The sequence below is a fragment of the Amblyomma americanum genome, chromosome 3, assembly GCF_052857255.1.
Source record: "Amblyomma americanum isolate KBUSLIRL-KWMA chromosome 3, ASM5285725v1, whole genome shotgun sequence".
Taxonomy (NCBI): Eukaryota; Metazoa; Arthropoda; class Arachnida; order Ixodida; family Ixodidae; genus Amblyomma; species Amblyomma americanum.
In genome coordinates, this window is record NC_135499.1 from 108,481,558 (window position 1) to 108,501,904 (window position 20,347).

At 47.3% G+C, this 20,347-nt stretch overlaps 1 protein-coding gene and 1 non-coding gene across 2 annotated transcripts; both read left to right on the top strand.

Annotated features, from left to right (window-relative positions):
• The first annotated feature begins 2,084 nt into the window (after positions 1-2,084).
• On the top strand, positions 2,085-4,092 carry LOC144123965 (uncharacterized). The gene is made up of 2 exons (XM_077656666.1): positions 2,085-3,102; positions 4,082-4,092. Exons 1-2 carry the CDS (start codon positions 2,109-2,111, stop codon positions 4,090-4,092), a joined length of 1,005 nt encoding a protein of 334 aa, XP_077512792.1. The 5' UTR covers positions 2,085-2,108.
• Positions 4,093-7,055: 2,963 nt separating this feature from the next.
• Positions 7,056-7,127, top strand: TRNAM-CAU (transfer RNA methionine (anticodon CAU)). Its single transcript has one exon. It is a non-coding gene; the product is annotated as a tRNA-Met (tRNA).
• Positions 7,128-20,347: the final 13,220 nt, after the last annotated feature.

A 20,347-nucleotide genomic window follows, 5' to 3' on the forward strand; every position in this document is an offset into this window, starting at 1 on the left:
AGAGTCCTTTTAAGTCCCCCAAGCCTACGCGACCGGCGCTGATGTTTCTGAATTTCCGGACATTGCATCCGGCTATTCACAGGCTGGTGCAACAGGCGGTACAAAGGTAGTACAACCCTTGATATCATGTTACCTGGGAACAAAAGAGGTATGCTGGGGCCAGCGCTTTACAGCCATATGTGAGGTCAGATTCCGTGGCCTCGGCCTCCAGTACAGAATATGCGTCATCAGTGGCCGCTACAGCTTTCTGTTGCGAGATTTTTCTCAACATGGTGAAAGCTGTAGTGTGTACAAAAAAAAAGAGTACAAGTTGAAGTTGATCTGTATCGGTGTGTTGCCGCACTATAACGGCCAAGACTCCTCTAAATACACAAAAACGCGTCTTTTGTTATAGGGACCGATCGACATACCCGAAAAAAACCATCACTAAGGAAAAATTTTTTAGACTGTCAACAGACTGTCCAGTCTTTTGTGATCAAGTCTAGAGAGTTCCTATAAACAAATCTTATAGACTAGCCTTTAGAGAATGGAAATACTATACGCCGTTTATAGGCTATCTATATATTTATGGCTACACACTTTTGTAGATTTTTGCCTGTAGACAGTAATCAACTTTGTAAAGCCACAAAAGTTTATAGGAAGGCAACAGAGTCTGTGAAAAGTCTATGGGAAGTCTATAGACCATATATATTAGGGATATAACAAGGTTCGCCAAGAGCGAAATTGATGCGGTTGACGTTACAGTCCCTATCTGAACAAGGATGGAGGCGAGAGGGAAACAAGAAACTCTTTTGTTTCCGAGGCCCAGAAAATGCCATCATGAGCCTTCAAGTCGCCCAGATTGATGCCGAAGCCTCGACAATGTTGCTGAAAAGACATGCTCTGGAACGGCTCACCAGAACGAATTCAGACACATGATCCTCTACAGCCTCGAATTGCATTCGTGTCTGCATGCTTGGAAAACAAAAAGATATTGAAAAAAAATCTATTCACCAGTAACGAAAAGGAGCAACCTTAGAGTACAGACTGCAGCTAGTATTTTCTATGCTACCGAAGCCATGCAAATAGACACATAAATATAAAAATACCAGGAAATAACTCGAATATAACAGTACAAGTGCAATCAGACCATGTTTGGAAAGCGGCTGCAAAACAAGCAAGAATTTGAATCACACTACAAAATGAAAAATGTGTGAATAATGAATTTATTTATATATGTTTCGAGCAGGTTGTTTTCGAACGCAGCAAGCAATTTGTGGAGCATGCAGCACAACATACGGATTTTGCATGGTCGCACTGGCATTTCTAATTCGCGTGAGACAGGGTTCATGAATTATGGCCCCCTGTATGGAGCTAGCTGAGCACTTACGAAGACGTTCGATGATTAAAACGAGAAATTAGATGTAGCAGGGCAACACACCCTCGAGCGGGCGCTCCCGGTTAGGACGGACGCGGACAGTCTATCCCGCTCGGCCGCTGCTGTCAAGGTCGTTCACTTCCTCAGGTAGCGACCGGCTCCCATTGCATCTGTACGAAGGGCATTCGGTGCCGTGCCTAGGTTCAGGAGGCCCAACTAAGCCTCTGAAGAAACCGGTTTATAAGAACAAAAGCAGAGTGGCGCAGTGGAAGCGTGCTGGGCCCATAAACCAGAGGTCCGTGCATCGAAACCACGCTCTGCTATTGTTTTGGTTTTTTTTCTTCTATCCTTTTTTTTTCAACAGTAGGATTCAATCTGTACTAGAATTTGCATTCTAATATAGGCTACGTTGCAGTGCACCGCAATCACCCGGTAACTTGGGACGCGAACTAGTCTGATTGAAGTTTCCTCCTTTCTACAGAAGTTCTTCCATGCAATAACGAAAAAAAAACATCAGAGTGGCGCAGTGGAAGCGTGCTGGGCTCATATCCCAGAGGTCCGTGGATCGAAACCACGCTCTGCTATTGTTTTTGTCTTCTTTTTCTTCTATCCTTTTTTTTTCAACTTCAACAGAAGGATTCAATCTGTACTACAATTTGCATTCTAATATAGGCTACGTTGCAGTGCAGCGCAATCAGCAGAGTGGCGCAGAAGAAGAGGAAGAAGCCGTTCTGAGCGGCTGTGCTTCAACATGCTCCATGCTGGAAACAGCGCATCGGCCGTTGGCCGAGGTCTACCGACGTCTCAGGACACTACGGACTCGTACAAAGTTGTCCTTCCCCGATTGCCAACCGGTAATGTTGTCCTTAATACCGTTTTCCTGCATGCTGACCTTAAGGGTCGCCCGTACCGAGCACCTGACTTCCGTGACGCACTCGCACAGATATTGGATCTCCGGGAAATTTTGTGCATTGGTCAATACCAAATGAGCCACGTGTGGATGGTTACCTGCGAGAGTAGTTCTTCCAAACAGAAGCTTGTTAACAAAGCGGAGTTTAATGTCATAGGACTGCGGTGCATGGTGTTTGACCCGGATACTAAGAACGTCAAGGTTAAGCTCCTTTGGCTTCCCCGCTATATGGAACACCGGAGGATTGTGGAAGCATTAGAGCCTTATGGCACGGTCCAGTCTGTGGAGCGTGAAAAGTGGCGGTGCCCAGGGATGGAGCATATGGAAACGGCGAACCGTGAACTCTCCCTCACACTCAAGGATGGAGTGTCAGCTAGCACCATTCCACACACACTTAATGTTTATGGAGTGCAGGCATTAGTCCTTATCCCAGGGAGACCTCCACTGTGCCTCCGATGTAGCCGGGTTGGACATGTCCGGCGCCAGTGTCGCACGCCTCGATGCACTCAGTGCCGACGCTTTGGCCATACTGCGGAGAACTGTGTCTTGAGTTACGCTGACAGGCTGCGTCAAGGCCAGTGGTCACGGGAAGATGACGTGGCATCAGAACACATTATGGATGTGTCTGAGGTTGTGGACGCGACCGGAGAACTAAGTCATGAGCATCGAATAGATGGGGAACAGAAGACTTCAACACCTCAAAACAACACGGAATATGAAGCGACTGGCCATCTAGCATCCACGCCTCCAGGACGAAAACCGCCGGACCCGGGCCCCCCCGTGAGTGTTACAGAGACTGCTGTGCTTGCTGCACAGGAACACCTCATTGCCACAGGTCAACGTCCGGATATGCCTCCTGTGGAGTCAGTCGAGGCGATACAGCCAGTGAATGCTCGCCGATCCTCCTCTGATGCTGATTCTGCTTCGTCGTTGGAGGGTAACGGTGAGACGTGTGTGGCGTCGATCTCTGGCGTGTCAGGTTCTCTGTCGGCTGTCAGTGTGGCAGCGAGTGATGTGCTCCCCTCGAGTTCGTGGGCCGAGGCCTTGGCTGTCTCAGAGGAAGACATGGACAGCACCGCACCTTTGAAACGTCCTGCAGATGCTGACGAGGTGTGTATCGATGGCGCTGACCAGAAGGCACAATGTGTAGAGGCCACGGGAAGGGTGGTGTTAAAGAGGAGGGCGATGTCTGCCCGAGAGGCTGCCAATTTGGCCGCGGGCCACCACATTCCAGGGGATGGCGTTAAGACTGGCACCAAAATGGCGAGCGTCGCAGCATATCAAGTCGCTACCCTTAACGTTAGGGGTATGCGTAATCGTAGGAGGCAACAGCAGGTACGGCATCTCTTAAAGAAATGGAGTGTGTGTGTAGCCGCTATCCAGGAAACAAAGTTGTCCTCTGATGAAGAGACAGCAGCTGCTCTTGAGCCTTTTTTGTCGGAATACAGCATTATTGTTAGCCACGCGAGAGGCTTATCCGGAGGTTGTATGCTATTCCTGGCGAACACGCAAGAGATGACAGCCATGTCTTATTGCATAGATGACGAGGGGCGACTTATATGCTGTGATCTCACAATTTCAGGTGTACAGTGGCGGATTATTTCTGTTTATGCCCCACAAAGCAGCACGATAGAAGGCTTTTTTTTCTGTCATTAGTCGAACATTTGTGCACGGACCGCAAAATTATATTGTTGGGAGGTTTTAATTGCGTTTGTAGGGATGAGGACCGTTCAGTGGTTTGTAAGAGATACGACCATAGTGCTGCATTACTTACCGATTTGGTTTCTGAATATAGTCTTGTGGATGTGGGGCAGGAAAAAGGTAACAGTATATATTTCACTCATTTTCAGTTTTCCTCTAATGCTCGCCTTGACAGAATTTACGTTTCTGTTGACGCATTACCAAGTGTGTTTGGCTACTGGGTGCGGCCCATTTTCTTCAGTGACCACTGTATGGTGTCTCTTCAGATAGGAAAGTACACTCGGCATGTACTTCGCCCTCGATGGGAGTTGTGGAAGATGAATAACTGTCTGCTCTCAGACGAAATCTTTCAGCGTGCTGTACCTACTTGTTTGAAGGACGTATGGTCACGCCGTGATCTTTCCATTTTTCAAAAGTGGGACTTGTTTAAACAGGAGATCAAAAACTTGGCAATATAGGCCTCAGCAAGAATCGCTTTCCTGAAGAGACACCACCTTCGTGAGCTTGGGCGCACCCTAACGGAGCTACATGAGCTAGAGAGGGTAAGCCCGGGTGCCTATCTCGAAGAGATTAACAACGTAAAAGCACAGCTTCAACAATTTGCGACAGACAGATATAAGGGGGCCTTGATACGATCTTGGTCCCGAAGGTTTCTTGATGAGCAACCTTCTCGTCGGGCCCTGAGTGATGAATGAGAGAATGCTCTTGCGAAGGAAATATTGGAAATTCAGTATGGTGATTGCACATACAGTGATGTGCCTGGTATTCTTGCTGCTTTCTTCGACTATTGTCGGAAGCTGTTTGGCAGTTGCGAAGATCCAAGTCAGGGTTTCGATTACAGTTCCTTGCTCGGAAACTTCCCTCGACTTGATGATGAGAAGTGTGCTATAGTGAAGGGACCTATCAGTTTGGATGAAATTCAATCAGCCATTTCTGCCCTGCAGAGCCAGAAATCTCCTGGGGCAGATGGTATTACTAGCGAATTCTATAAAACATTTTCGCCTTGCCTAGTGCCTGTTTTGATAGAAGTTTTCAAAGCATCTTATGATGTGGGTGTCCTGCCTCCCACTTTTTATTCTGGGCACACAATATTAATTCCCAAAAGAGAAGATACTAATCGGTTGAAAACTGTTGAGGGATATCGTCCAATTTCCCTTTGCAATGTTGATTACAAAATTTTTGCCAAGGTTCTTAGCAGTCGTCTGCAGCTCGTCATTATGGACCTGATAGGTCCGCATCAGGTCTGTGGTATTAGAGGCCGCAGTATTCAAACACATATCCATATTGCACGTTCAGTATTAGAGACAGTATCAGATGAGATAGGCCAAGTAGCTCTGATTCAAATTGACTTGGCTAAGGCGTTTGATAAAGTTCGGCACGATTTCTTGTTCGCGGTCTTGGAGTATGCAAATATTGGTGACGTCTTGCTCAAAGGCATAAGGCTGTGCTATAAGAACTCCTATACAAGGGTTATCGTTAATCAGGAGCTAACGAAACCAGTACCACTAGAAGCATCTGTTCGTCAAGGATGTCCACTGTCTCCATTGTTGTTTGCCCTATATCTGGAACCCCTCTGTCTCAGTATAATTAACAGGGCAGCTATCCGCGGTTTCTCTCTGGCTCAATGTGAAGTTAAAGTTTTAGCTTACGCTGATGATGTCGCCCTCTTTTGTTCTGACAAAAAGAGTGTACTCGAGGCTCTAAACTTGACTAAACAGTTCTGCGATGTATCAGGCGCGGCTCTTAATTTAGAGAAATCTAAAGGCTTTTGGTTGGGTCATTGGGGAACTAGGCCAAGCCAGTTCGGTGGTATATGCTGGAACTGTAGCCCTCTTGAGTACCTAGGCGTTCCGCTGCACCAAGTTCGCAACAGTACAGCCTACTGGGATTCACAAACTGTAACTCTACGGCGGCAAACACAGGCTTGGATGGGTAGGGACCTCTCAGTGTTTGCGAGGGCACAGGTCTGTAACATTTTTTTGTTTGCAAAGCTCGCGTATGTCCTTCAAGTCCTGCATTGTGCGAGGAGGAAGGTGCAAGCAATACATAGAATATTTGCAGCATTCGTTTGGCGCTCTCAATGGGAGCCGATGAGGCGTGACAACTTGTTCCTTCCCTTAGAGGGTGGTGGAGTGGGCCTTGTTCACCTGTTCGTGCATCAACTCGTTTCCCGTTTTTTCTTTTTCAAATCGGCAAACGACCCGTTTCTGGTAGCTGTGCTCATTAGGCGGCTTAGTTTTCATTTGCCTTACTTATTCGCACCGACTGTGCAGGCTCGTGAGGGGACTTTATGGGGATTTCTTATGGAGGTTGCTGACACTTTCAATTTTCTCACTGTGCGCTTCTCTTTAGATTACCTGTATAGCCTCTCGAGGAAGCAGATGACCCAGGCTCTCACGAAGTCTTTGTTCCCTACACCATTGTATCGGCAGCCTTATCTGGGGTCTTTGGACATCACTGTTCTAAAGCGTGTTAGGCGGATGTGCATTCAGGCAGCCGCTAAAACGTTCTTTTTCAAACTACACACAGCGACGCTGCCTGTCAAGACATTTCTTAATGACAAGGGGATGTTTGTACCCTGGAATCTGAATTGTCGTCTGTGTAACGTGCCTGAGACAATTGATCATTGCTTCATCCTGTGCCGTGATGCCATGTTCTTTTGGGACATACTACAACGAACTCTTAAGAAGGACATTGAAATTACACCATACACTATTAGATTTCTGCCTGTTGGCAAAAACTCTGTTGTGCCTTATGACGTGTTTGTGTTGATGGGACTATTCAGTCTTTGGAAAAGCCGTATGATGGACAGACATGCCGAGCCACCAAGATCGTCCAAAGCTGTGTTTCGGGAACAGTGTGCGTTGGTGAGGAGTGTATATGCTGCTCGCGACGAACCTCCAAGCTGGCTGCCGTGCCTAGATGCATGTGTGCCTCCCTGAATTTTGATGTTTTGATGGGGATGCAGTGGTGAGTTAGGGCTATGGGGGGCTCATATTAAGCAGCCCGGTAACTTGAGACGCGAACTAGTCTGATTGAAGTTTCCTCCTTTCTACAGAAGTTCTTCCATGCAATAAAGAAAAAAAAAGCAGAGTGGCGCAGTGGAAGCGTGCTGGGCCCATAACCCAGAGGTCCGTGGATCGAAACCACGCTCTGCTATGGTTTTTGTCTTCTTTTTCTTCTATCCTTTTTTTTTCAACTTCAACAGTAGGATTCAATCTGTACTACAATTTGCATTCTAATATAGGCTACGTTGCAGTGCAGCGCAATCAGCAGAGTGGCGCAGTGATTCGACTTCCGGCCCCCGAGCGTGACGGACGTGCGATGACGGGCTCCGTTGGAGCAGCTACAGCGGTCATGTCTGGCCGCGGAAACAGGGCTTTTGCCTCGGATGAAGAGTATCAGGTGATTCTGCCTACCCTTCCTACAGGACGTGTTGTGTTGAACACAGTTTTTTTGCACACTGACGTGCGGGCCCGTCCTTATCGGGTCGAAGAATTCAGGGATGCGCTGGCTCAGCTGATGCTGCTCCCTGAGGTTATCGCCTTGGGGGCGTATCGCATGAGACATGTATGGGCTGTTACTTTCGCGAGTGCTGAGGCGGTGCCGAAAATTCTTTCTGCCGGCGCACTGAAAGTCAAGGACCGCCGCTGTCTCCATCGACCCGGCAAACCAGGACGTCCGCGTCAAGCTGCACTGGCTGCTGCACAACGCGCCCGACGAAGACGTGAGGGTAGCCTTTGCTCCGTACGGCAAGGTGAGCGAAGTCACTAAGGAGCGGTGGCGCGTCCAGGGTGTCGCCAGCAAGGGGTCGACAACACGCATGTTTTCATTGAAAATGAATCCTGGCGTGAAGCTGGAAGACCTTCCTCACGAAGTCAGAGTTGGCGGTGAGCTGGCTCTCGTGGTTTTACCGGGCAGAGCTCCGCTGTGTCTGCGCTGCCACGGTATTGGGCACATTCGCCGTGAGTGCAAGGTTCCACGATGCGGCGCCTGTCGTCGCTACGGGCACGAAGAAAACAGCTGCGTACGCACGTACGCGAGTGCTGCCGTCCAAGTCAACACTGACAATTCGTCCGAACTTGTCATGGACGAGGCTGACGCGGAAGACGCTGCAGCAGAGGCAGGGGACAGCGTTGAGAAGGCCCAAGCTGTGCCCCCTCCGGAAATATCCACAAGCGTAGAGGAGCCCAGCAGTAAGCGGCAGCAACAGGTAGCGCAGCCTGCAGAAGTCAAGGCGCCAACGGACGAAGTCTTGAGCGGTGGGGCGTCAGCTCCCGTCGTTCCCCAGCATGGTGACAGCATGGAAGTGTCACATGCATCAACCAGCAACCAAGCAGGGAAGCGACCGCACGAGCACAGTGCGAATGGAGAGCCCAAAGTGAGCGAAGGCGACGAGCCGCCGCAGAAGACTGTTGGTGTCAGGCGACCGACGTTGAAACAGCGGCCGAATGTACAGGCCGATCAACGAGCGGCGGCTAAGCCGCCGCCTTAGTTGGAGTGAGTGCCCTGTGAGTGGTTTCTGTGGGCGTGAGATGGCCTTTTTCGGTGACGGACTGCATGGGCTGATTTTCCATTCCATACTTAAGAGGCACTTGTGCAAGAGACTTTGGATTACCGGCACCGCACCCATCGAGCACCTCAGACTAGGCAAGTCACCTGCACCGTCGCCTTGTGTCCCGAGGTATGCACCATATGGCTCCTACACCTCTTAGAGCGTTGCGCATTGCAACAATTAATGTCAGGGGACTGGCTTCCAAGAAGCGTCAGTACCAACTAAGCCGGCTGTTCGTTGATAATGACCTAGACATAATAGCCGTACAGGAGACGAAAGTCGAAAGAAAGGAACAGGCGGACCTTATGGTGCAGCCTTTTACGGCACGCTACAATGTTTGTGTGTGCCATTCTTCTGGCACATCGGGCGGTTGTGCTGTATTTATTAGGAATTCTCTGGGGATTGTCGAGCAGAATTTAACTGTGTGTCAAACTGGCCGTTTGGTTGTAGTGGATGTTTTTATTGCAATTTGCTATGGAGAGTCCTATGCGTGTATGCCCCTAACAGGGAGAACGAGCGCATGGGATTTTTTGAGCGCCTTGAACAATATGTGTGCTGTGAGCGGTTAATTGTGCTTTTGGGCGACTTTAACTGCGTTTGTAAAGCAGAGGATAGAATTACAAAAAGACTCCTTCGTGACAAAAGTGCGGAATTGTTGAATTCGATAGTGCAAGAAAATGGTTTAGATGATGTTGCTGAAGTTCTTTCGGTAGCGCCGCATTTTACTCACTTCAAGGGTGAAAGTCACGCGAGACTTGGCAGAGCGTATGTGTCGCTTGATCTGATTCCTTTGTGCAATAGCTACGAGGTAAAACGCATGCCTTTTACCGACCACAGCTTGGTTACGTTTACCCTGGGGAACAAAGACAAGAAATCTCGTTTCTCGTGGGACCTGTGGAAGTTTAACGCACAGTTACTCGAGGATGAACGCTTTGACATTAAAGTTAATGAATGCATTAAAGCATTGCTATCAGCAGAGCCTGTGAACTGGGTAATTAGGTGGGAAAATTTCAAATAGCAAGTGAAAATAAACGCGATTGAAAGGGCAAGCATTACATGCCACGATAAACGTGTTAAAGAAAAAGAACTACATTGCCAACTTGACTTGCTCGTAAGCCTGGAAAGTTCCCAGCCGGGAAGATATAAGAAAGAAATAAGAGATACAAAAAGTAAACTTGAGATTATCGAAAAAGACAAGTATACAGCTGCCATGATACGGGCCCGTGCTGAACGTCTCTGGCTTGACCAAGTACCTACTAAACGCTCGCTTAGTGACGAAAAGAAGTACGCGACTCAGAATGAAGTAAGACAAATCAGGTACAGAAACGAGGTAACGAATGATAGCAAAGGGATTCAGTTGGCGTTTGTTGAGCAGTATCGGGAATTGCTTGGGCGGCGACGGCTTGAAGAAGAGGGATTTGCAATCACGTTCTTGTCCCGTATGCCAAAACTAGGAGACGATATAAAACAAGGGCTGGAGGTACCAATCAGCGCAAGCGAAGTGGGAAGAGCAATCGAAGAGCTGAGTGCCGGAAAATCTCCCGGTCCTGACGGCTTAGGTAGTGAATTTTATAAGAAGTTCAAAGCCGAACTCACCCAAGCTCTCCACTGCGTCTTCACCGAAATTTATGAGACAAAGAAAATGCCACCATCATTTAAAACAGCACACGTGGTTTTAATACCCAAGAGTGAGGACCAGGCTAAACTTCTGTCCGTTGGGGCTTATCGGCCGATAAGCCTAACCAACGTTGACTATAAAGTGTTTATGAAGATTCTTGCCAACAGACTGCAAACGGTCATAAAGGACCTTGTAGGGCCCCACCAAACGTGTGGTATTAAAGGTCGCACCATTGGAACAAATGTGCACATTGCTAGAACTGTTCATGAATGCTGCGATGCCTTCGGGGGCCGAGTTGCCATGATACAGCTTGACCTTGCAAAGGCCTTCGATCGAGTGTCGCACGACATTCTTTTCGCCATTCTAGAATATGCCAACGTCGGCTCTGTGGTAATACAAGGTGTACAGATGGTGTACGACAACTGTGTTACCCGAATTATAGTGAACAAACAGCTGACTGAACCTGTAATTGTGTGTTCTTCGGTCAGGCAGGGTTGCCCGCTCTCGCCTTTGCTCTTTGCGATCTACTTTGAGCCTTTTCTGTTATCACTGTTGCACAATGATGGGATCTGCGGTTTCACTCTACTGTCAGCGCAAGTAAAAGTGCTTGCTTACGCTGATGATATTGCTGTTTTTTGCGCGGATCAAGAAAGCGTTAAAGAAGTTGTGAAAGTTGTGGGGGAGTATTGCAAAAAGACTGGGTCCGAAATTAACTGGGATAAGTGCATAGGTTTTTTGCACGGTGATTCGGACAGCACACCTGCCGTGTTTGCTAACATGAAATGGACGACCGCCCCTGCGAAGTACTTGGGAGTACCCTTGGAGCACTATAAAAGCAGTACGGAGTTGTGGGGTGAGATAACGCAGAGTGCAAGGAGAAAAGCGGATGGCTGGAAAGGATGTGACCTTTCTGTTTTTGCGCGCGCAAGTGTGTGCAATATATTTTTTAATAGCCAGAATTTGGTATTTATTGCAGTTCGTGCTCATTACCCGAGCAAACCTGCAGAAGCTGCATAGAGTGTTTGCTGCTTTTATTTGGAGCTCAAATTGGGAGCGAACAAGTCGAGTTAATCTGTTCCTTCCGGTCAAAAGGGGCGGCCTTGGTCTTTCTAATTTGTTTCAGAAGCAAGTTGTCTCAAGGTTTTTGTTTCTACGTGATCAAACCGATCCTTTGTTGCGCACAATGTTGCAGGTGCGCTTAGGCAACGTGTTGCCGGAATTTGTTGTCCAGTTACCCGGCCACGAATCGTGCTGTAACAGGTTTTTTTGCGTGAAGTTGTGGCAGCCTTTCGCACTTTGAGCGCTCACTTTTCTACACAGTATCTATCTGCTGTACCCAGGAAAAGACTGTACAAAGATATGCTAGATATATTTATACCTGCCCCCTTATACCGTTCCTTTTGCTGCGGAGGCCCAGGCAAAGATGTGTTAAAACGAGTTAAGAAGATGCCGGTAAGACCGACTGTCAAATCCTTTTTCTTTGAACTTCATACCGGTAACCTTCCGGTGAAAACATGGCTAAACGATAAAGGCATTTTTGTGCCCTGGACCACCGACTGCATACTCTGCAAAAAACCCGAAACCATCGAACATGTGTTTATCGACTGCTGGGACCCGGTTTTCCACTGGGACATCTTGCAAAGAACATTGAAGAAAGAACTACCTGTAACTCCTTATGGCATCCGGTTTCTACCTATAGAAAGTGAGGAAGGTCCTTACGACATGTTTATGCTACTGGGCCTCCACAGCATCTGGAAAACGAGAATGGCGGCCAGGCACGCCGACGCAAATGTGCGACCAGTGAGAGAAAACTTTATAGAAAGTGCAGTTTTCCTGAGAGATGTTCTCCGCAGTCAACCCCAGCCGCCGGACTGGGTGGCAGTTATAGATGAACTGATTAATATGAAAAAGCTTTAACCCATTGTCTCGGCCAAAGTGTGGCTAGAGATTTTTATGTATTGTTTACCGGTAATAAAGAAAAAAAAAAGCAGAGTGGCGTAGTGGAAGCGTGCTGGGCCCATAACCCAGAGGTCCGTGGATCGAAACCACGCTCTGCTATCGTTTTGGCCTTTTTTCCTACCCTCTTTCTTTTTTATATGAACGATGAATCCATGGCCCCAGTTTTTTGGGCACCGCAGCAGAGTAGCCTTGTACCGTTTTTCAAACGCATCATGTGGGGCATCAAAACCAGCACAAAAATTAGCAGTTTTCTTTACACACCCGACAGCGCTGCGCCAGCGTGTGTAAACATGATGGCGTGCTTCTTTTGAGTCCGCTAAGTGCGACGCTAAATGAATACCTATATAGCAGAAGCCGTTCAATATCTTTTTTTCTATATCTTGTCTGTTTTAACATGATAGCTGTAAACTTTTACCTTGATCTGCCACTGGTTACCCTTATTCCATTCGTATCATTTGGAGGTAAGCAAGGAATCTTCATGCTCAGAGTCGGGTACAGTCCAATTTCGCCTTATATAGACCTTGCCGATGTTGCGTGTCGCTGACACTGATGCAGATCGCCATGTAACAATACTGAAGAACACATGTAGAAAACAGACAGGGTTTATGAGTTAACAAAGTAAACTTGCGTAAGCGACACCGTGTAGTAATGACACTGCCAAATAAGCACAGAAGTAACCAATAGGACTAACATTGAATTTTCTGTATTTGTCCTCGTCTGCTCGCCCTGCTGGTATGCATCTCAGCTGCAGAATGTAAGACTTCTGAGCCTGGCGGGGTACTTTTATTCCGGGTAGAAAGATATTTAATTATGTACAGAGCAGAGGTGTAAGTAGTCTTATGAAATAAATTGCCGTCTACAGATGGAACATTTGGTATCAGCACCCCTTGGATTCAGATTATACATTCTGGAGTTCCAGATCGATCCCGAAGCGACACATTGGCACTAACAGGCGCCGTTTTGCAGGACTTGGGATTAATTTTGCCCCTAGGACTTGTTCACCGTGCGGTGACACCGCAGTCCACCAGACCATTTGTGTATTTTGACTTCACTGGTGTCGGCATGTGAACACCAAAGCCAGAGCCACCGCGGCGAGTAGCCCCCTATACGTGAGCGGTTGTCCTATAGCCAACCGGCGATCGAAACTACTGGCCAGTAAGCGATGCGTGGGGAGTAGAAAAACAATACCAATGCGCTCAACCTGGCATCCTTCAGGATTTGGACGTCCTCGAAAAGGTGCGCTGTAGCGACCACAGAGTAGTAAGGTCTCGAATTAGCTTAGACTTGAGAAGGGAACGAAAGAAGCTTGTGAAGAAATCAATTAACGAGTTAGCGATAAGAGCGAAAATAGAGAAATTCAGGATATCGCTGCAGAACAGATACTCAGCCTTAACTGAGGAAGACGATCTTAATGTCCATGCAATGAACGATAATCTAGCACCCATCATTACAGAGTGCGCAGTAGAAGTAGGCGGTAGGACGGTTCGACAGGATACCGGAAAGCAATCTCAAGAGACGAAATATCTGATTAAGAAACGCCGAAGCAAGAGAGCGTCTAACCCTACAGACAGGATAGAACTAGCATAGTTATCGAAATTAATAAAGAAGTGAAAGGGGGGTAGCTACATAAAAAAGTTCAATATGGAGAGGATCGAGCATGCTCTAAAGAACGCCGGTAGCCTGAAAGCGTTGAAGGTGGAAACTAGGCATTGGTAAAAATCAGATGTATGCGTTAAGAAACAAGGAGGGCAATGTCATCAGCAATATGGCTAATATAGTTAAAGTAGCCGAAGAGTTCTACACAAATCTAAACAGTAGTGAATGTAATCAGAGCGTTAATGATTGAGACAGTAGAGCATAGCAACGCGTCATCCCGCCATTAGCGAAATAGGATGTTAAGAAAGCCTTAGAAGCAATGCAAATGGGAAAAGCACCTGGTGAAGATCAGGTAACAGCAGATGTGCTGAAGGACGGAGGGGATATTGTTCTAGAAAAACTAGCCACCTTGTATACGCAATGCTTTATGACCTCGGCCGTACAAGAAGCTTTGAAGAACGCAAACATTGTCTTAATTCATAAGAAAGGTGACGCCAAAGACTTGAGAAATTACAGACCGATCAGCTTACTGTCCATTGCCTACAAGGTATTTACTAAGGTAATCGCTAATAAAGTCAGGGAAACCTCAGACTTTAATCAACCAAATGATCAGGCAGGCGTTCGTAAGGGTATTGAAGAATAGATCATATTCACATTATCCCTCAGGGGATGGATAAATGCACTGAATATAACCAACCCCTATATATAGTCTTCTTATTACGAGAAAGTATTCCACCCTGTGGAAACCACAGCTGTCATACAGGCATTGCGGAATCAGGGTGTAGAAGAGCCTTATGTGAAAATACTGGAAGACGTCTGTAGCAACGGCACGGCTGCCATAGCCATCCATAAAGCCAGCAGTAAAATTCCAATAATGAAGGGCGTCAGGCAAATAGACATGATCTTCCCAATGCTAATCACCGCTTATTTACAGGAGGTATTCCAAGGCCTGAATTGGGAACAGTTGGATATAAGAGTGAATGGAGAATACCTAATTAATCTGTGATTCGCTGATGACATTGCCTTGCTGAGTCCCTCAAGAGATAAATTACAAAACATGATCAATGGTTTAGACAGGCAGAGCAAAATGGTGGGTTTAAAAATTAACACGCAGCAAACCAAAGTAATGATCAACAGCCTATCAAGGGAACAGCAGTTCACAAATGGAAGCGAGGTGGTGGAAGTGGTAAAGGAATACTTAGGGCAGGTAGTGACAGCTGGTCGGTATTATGAGAGGGAAATAACTGGAAGGATAAGAATGGGGTGGAGAGCATATGGCAGGTTCACTCAGATAATGAATAGCAGTTTACCAATATCCCTCAAAAGAAAAGTGCACAACAGCTTTATCTTGCCGGAACTGAGCTACGGGGCAGAAACATGGAGGCTAACGAAAGGGGTTCAGCTAAAGTTGAGAACAACGCAGCGAGCCATGGAAAGAAAAATTATAGGTGTAACGTTAAGAGACCGGAAGTGGGCAGAGTGGGTGAGGGAAGAAACGCTGGTTAATGACATCCTAGTAGAGGAGCAGGAAAAACATTTATTCAGAGCATAAAAACTGGGTGGGTTCAGTACGAGAACCCATTGGTCGCCATCATAATCCGGCACCTCTAAACCAGCGATTTCTGGTCGACGGGGCGGTGGCTATGAAGGGCTGCCTCCCTGGGCTCATAAGTCGGATCGGGATTGCTGTCCAAGTCTGGGTATTCTTGACATTCCCAAACCGCGTGAAAGAGTGTGCCAACTGCTCCACAGAAGAGGAAGGACGAATCGTAGATGTCTGGGTACCAATTTCTCATTAGGTAAGGATTGGGCAGAATATTAGTTTGTAGTCGCCTGATTATGTGCTCTTCATATTTACTTAGGGTTTTGTGAGAAAGATGATATTTCCTTCTTGTGATCTTAGAGTACTCCGTAATTGCTGCGTAGCTTAATAAGGGTGAGGGGTTGTCAACCGTGTCAGAGAGAGGCTGCGTGCCAGATGCTCGACGGGCAATGAGGCGGCCAACACAGCTGCTCGAGTTCTCCTCATCCTAGTCGAAATCAAGAGGAAGAAATGGGCTTGGGCAGAGTAGTGCGAAGGCAAGACAACCGCTGGTCCTGAAGGGTAACGGAGTGGATTTCAAGAGAAGGCAAGTGTAGCAGGTGGCGGCAGAAGGTTAGGTGGGCGGATGAAATTAAGAAGTTCGCAGGCATAGGGTGGGCGCAGCTGGCAAAGGAGCGGGTTAATATGAGAGACATGGGAGAGGCCTTTGGCCTTCAGTGGGTGTAGTCAGGCTGATGATGATATGCTGAGGCACCTCTAGCACAGGGGAGTTTGATTCGGGGGCGCAACGTTCTTAGAACGTTGGAAGAAAAGATAGAGGTCGTGCAGGTCGGAATAAGTATCGTGAGGAGCAAAACCGCAAAACAGGTCGGAATTGAGGCAGGCGACAACACTGGGCGGTTTTTTTCCTCACGATGTCCTACCAACTGGCCTACAACCAAGTCCTAAGTTACAGAATAAGTATGAAGATTTTTTACGAGGGCCTTTATTCACGCTAAGTCGATGGAAGTTCGCTTCGAAGCAGTGCGTGGAATAGTGGCGGATGGATCGTTCATATCGGTATTAACGACAGTTGCGATGTGCGCGCTCTTTAAAAGCTCTGGGTCACTGTCGACACAGTTGCTTCCATCGCCAACGTTTCCGTCGTGTCTTCCGTGCTCGACTCTGATGTGACTGCTTCTGACGGCGACCTCTCATTGGTCGATTCTGCAGTCGAGTCTGCGGCCGTTTCAGCGGTTGACTCTGTTCCTCGTTCAGTCGACAAAGTGTCCTTGGGCGTACGCATGTCAGACGTGCCTACAGGGCCTTCCGCTGTCGACTCTGACGTCTCTGCTTGTCTCGCTGATGAGTCCGTGGGTGCGCCCGTTGTGGATTCTGCTGTTTCCGGTTCTGTCACCGACGCGTCCGTGGCCGCGTCCACTGTCGACTGTGCTGTTTCTGATTCCATCGTCGACAAGTCCGGGATAGATGCTTCTGCTGATGCCGTCGTGGTTGACTCTATGCTCGATGTCGCTGATGAATTGGCGGTTGGTTCATCCGAATGAGGCACGCGCGTGGGCTCTTCCGCGCTCATCGTCGAGTTGATGGTCGATTCTTGTTCTGGCAATTCCGTCGTGATTGATTCCGTGCTAAATGTTGCTGATGAATCGGTGGTTAGTCCTTCCGAATCAGATGCGTCTGTGGCCTCTGCTTCCGTCGATGGCAAACTAACAGTTTCCCTCGCTGTAGGCTCGATGGTTATTTCTGAACGAGGCGCTTCCGTGATCTCCAGTTCCGTCGTTGGTAAACTAATGGTCTCGGTCATTGTAGGCTCCCCCATAGTCGAGGTGTCTACTTCCGTTGCCGGCGGGTTGACGGGCGGTGGCTTGAGCGTCGGCACAGGGAGAGGCGTTCTGCTGGCGACCTCCGGCATCACCATTCCGGAGAAATTGTCAGAAAATTTCTCTGTGGCCGCAGGGGTATCCAGGTACCAGTGGCCTACGTGTAGCAGAAGCATAAGCATACTCAAGGCCAGCACCGAGACGAGGCCGACCGCTGCAAACTTGGCCGCTAGGTTGAGCTCTTTGTCCTCCTTTATCTCGCCGGGCGACTCCAACCGCAGCGATGGGTCGGCCCCTCGTTTCTCGGTCTGCACAGGAAGCATACCTTGCATTTAATAATGAAGTAAACAGTTTGGATCGCCATGTACGACTTGTCACGATTCCAAAGATGACTACCGAAAAATGCTGTGATGAACTAGATTGCTGCATGAACGGGGAGACTACGAGGTATTAAGAATCCTTAAATTGTTATTATGAATCTGAATAACAACGAAGCCTTCGGAGTTTTAGCACGTCATCCCATCAGAAAAATTCATAAGTATAAACCAGGTCAGTCATAAGCGACTGCCTATTCGGGAGTTCTTCAAACCGATTCCTCTCGCATATTTATCTGCATTACAAGCGAATTGCTGCATGGAGAATAACTGAAAACCTCACCCTGCTGATGCTGCTTGCCGTCAAGTCGTGGCTGGTAGACCGAGAGCCGCGTGTTGAGGACGATGATGACGGGTAGGAGACGCCAGCCGTTGTAGAGAACGCACTTTCGTTGGTGAGGGGCTTCATGTTATCCGGAGAATGCTTTTTGACTTGAAACTCCAACGCAAGCGGCCTCGGAGCCCGTGGGGTGTAACTAACAGAATGCTTCTGCGGGCACGACCTTGTAGTCTTTTTCGTCTACCTGCTTACACGCGTAAGCGGCACTGGAACGGTGAGAATGTCCAGCAACTGCAATTAATAAATGTAAAGGCCTTTCTGAAATTGAGCGCATGTCCCATACAAAGAGGTGAGCTGTAAAAAGTCGCTGCGTTGTGAACGTGAAATAACACGAAAAAAATTGAAATGATGATCACACTTACATATGGTTGCTGCATTTAGACGCATCGCCGAGGATCACCCGCTGATGTTAATCTTCATCTTCTCGAACGCAATAAAGCTTTTCGAGCATAAAAATGGCTAAGAATACAATACAGCAGCTAACAGCTTGACACGTTTAAATAAGTTATAGGCATACGATGAGGTCGTACAAAAGAAACAGTTCCCATGTGCCAACTTCCCGGTGAGGTGAAGGCAGGGTCGCGAATGATGGCCAAAACGTTGTTGCTTCAGCGTTTGCGTCCTTAGGAGAGGCCTGGAAATTTGCTTTGCACTTTTTCTGGTTAAGGTAGCCGTCCGCATAACTCACCGGCGGCGTCCACTAGTCGCCGCTGTCGAGTACAAAGTCGGGCATACAGAAGCGGGGGCTTGTCTATATTGGCTGGCCATACTGGATCAGCTCAGAACGGCGGACGGCAGAAGAGGAGAGGTGAAAAATGGCACTGCCCTGGTGTAAGCACCTGAACCTTTATTGAACAAGAACACTTTATATAAATATGAAAGACGCATCTGCACGCGTCGCCCAAGCAGCTGAAAAGGCACAGATTTGCCGTGCAGTTCTCATATGTATTGTAGTTTGAGTATAGCTGTGCAGTGTCTTGTTAGGTTTGCCTGCTACTTTATTTGTTTATTTTTTATTTCAAGGCACTTTATAGCTCATGCAGAGGGCATTACAGAGGAGAATGAGTGGTTACAAAGTGCTTCATAAGAACAATTCTGAACAGGTTTTACTAGTAATATTGTTATTTATTATTTATTCGTGTACAACACAGTTCTGCTGGCCTTCTACGCGACAGCAGAACTGGTAGGGGTGGCTGCAGTGGATCTTCAGTACTTTCTGTTTTTTCTACTGCCAGAACTAGAGTGAACCAGAACCAACCGCACTGCCATTTCAACCGCACTTCGCATTTGTCTAAGTTTACGCTATGCCTCATTGGGGGATCAAGTCCTAACGACCACAGGATAATAGCGCATCAAAATCTTGTTCATAAAAGGAGATGTGTTTCCTTACTGCAGATGTGGCATGCTTAAGGAATTTTCGATAAAGAAAGCAGTAACAGAGGCTGTTTGTTCAGACAGATTTTTATTCCTGTTTACGAGTAAGAGTTTTGCCTTACAGCACATCAGCAGAGACATAATAAAGGGCCTCGCCCCCGATTTTATGCACAAATTATTCAACGCTTTTCTGCTCATCAAAGGTTTAGGCATTAGAATTAATGAGAATTATGATAGTGCACGAAAGCTGGTGGTAAAGAGGAGTGAAAATGTGTATTTGATTATTTTAACACTGGCTATCGATGAAGAAAGCGCGCTGGAAAAAATTTCATTCCCATAAAGGTAACATACCGAGCGACTCACCTTGCCTGAACAAGTAGCAGCTTCTATTACACATGTACGTGCCCCACACCCGAATATTTTAAGTACTTGCGGGAGCGGGTGCACATGGGTCAAATACCTGTCAAGGTGACAGGGTGTCCCTTTCAAAAATGCAAAGTTGGTTTCACCTGAGTGTTGCATGCCGGGCGGTAGGCAGAAAGCTGGCTGGTTCCTACTTTAAGTATTAACACTCGAGAGGAGCGTTCATCATACACGTCACGCTCTCTTTTGAATGCCTACAAATTGAAGAGTTGGTTTTTTCTTCATACTGGAATCTCCGCCTCCTGCAAAATAAATGTTTACTTTTGAGTATTTGTTTTTATTTTAGAAAATAGTCTGTTTTTTTTTACTGGGATTTGCTTTCGTTCAAAGCACGATTACTAATACGCTTATCTAACATTTCGCTTATGGTGCCAATTGTGTTTATATTTTTTATGTGCTTCTTCTGCGAATATAAACAAACCAGGAACAGTGGGCTAGTGAAAACTGCCTGTGTGCACCTTTCTTCTCGACGCACTACCGTGTTATACGCAAGATTGCAAACAAAACAATATTGTTTGTATAGTCAACGGTGTGCACGCTTCCAAGGGCATGAGAAGCAGCAGGAGCAACATATGTTCGCGATATTCATCTGCAGCCACAACGGATACGTCCTCGATTTTCTGGGGCAATTTCACTTCAGCATCGCATATAACGTCACCAGTTATCTTTGCGAATGCTAGACGTTCCAGATGCCCAGAGATGATGGAGCACACCACGCTATTGACCGGGAGGAAGACGAAGAGGAAGAACAAGTGTGAGAATGGCGGATGCAGTCTT

Excerpts from the sequence above, each read along its gene's own strand:
- LOC144123965 (XM_077656666.1), top strand. The coding sequence starts at position 2,109 with ATGCTCCATGCTGGAAACAGCGCATCGGCCGTTGGCCGAGGTCTACCG.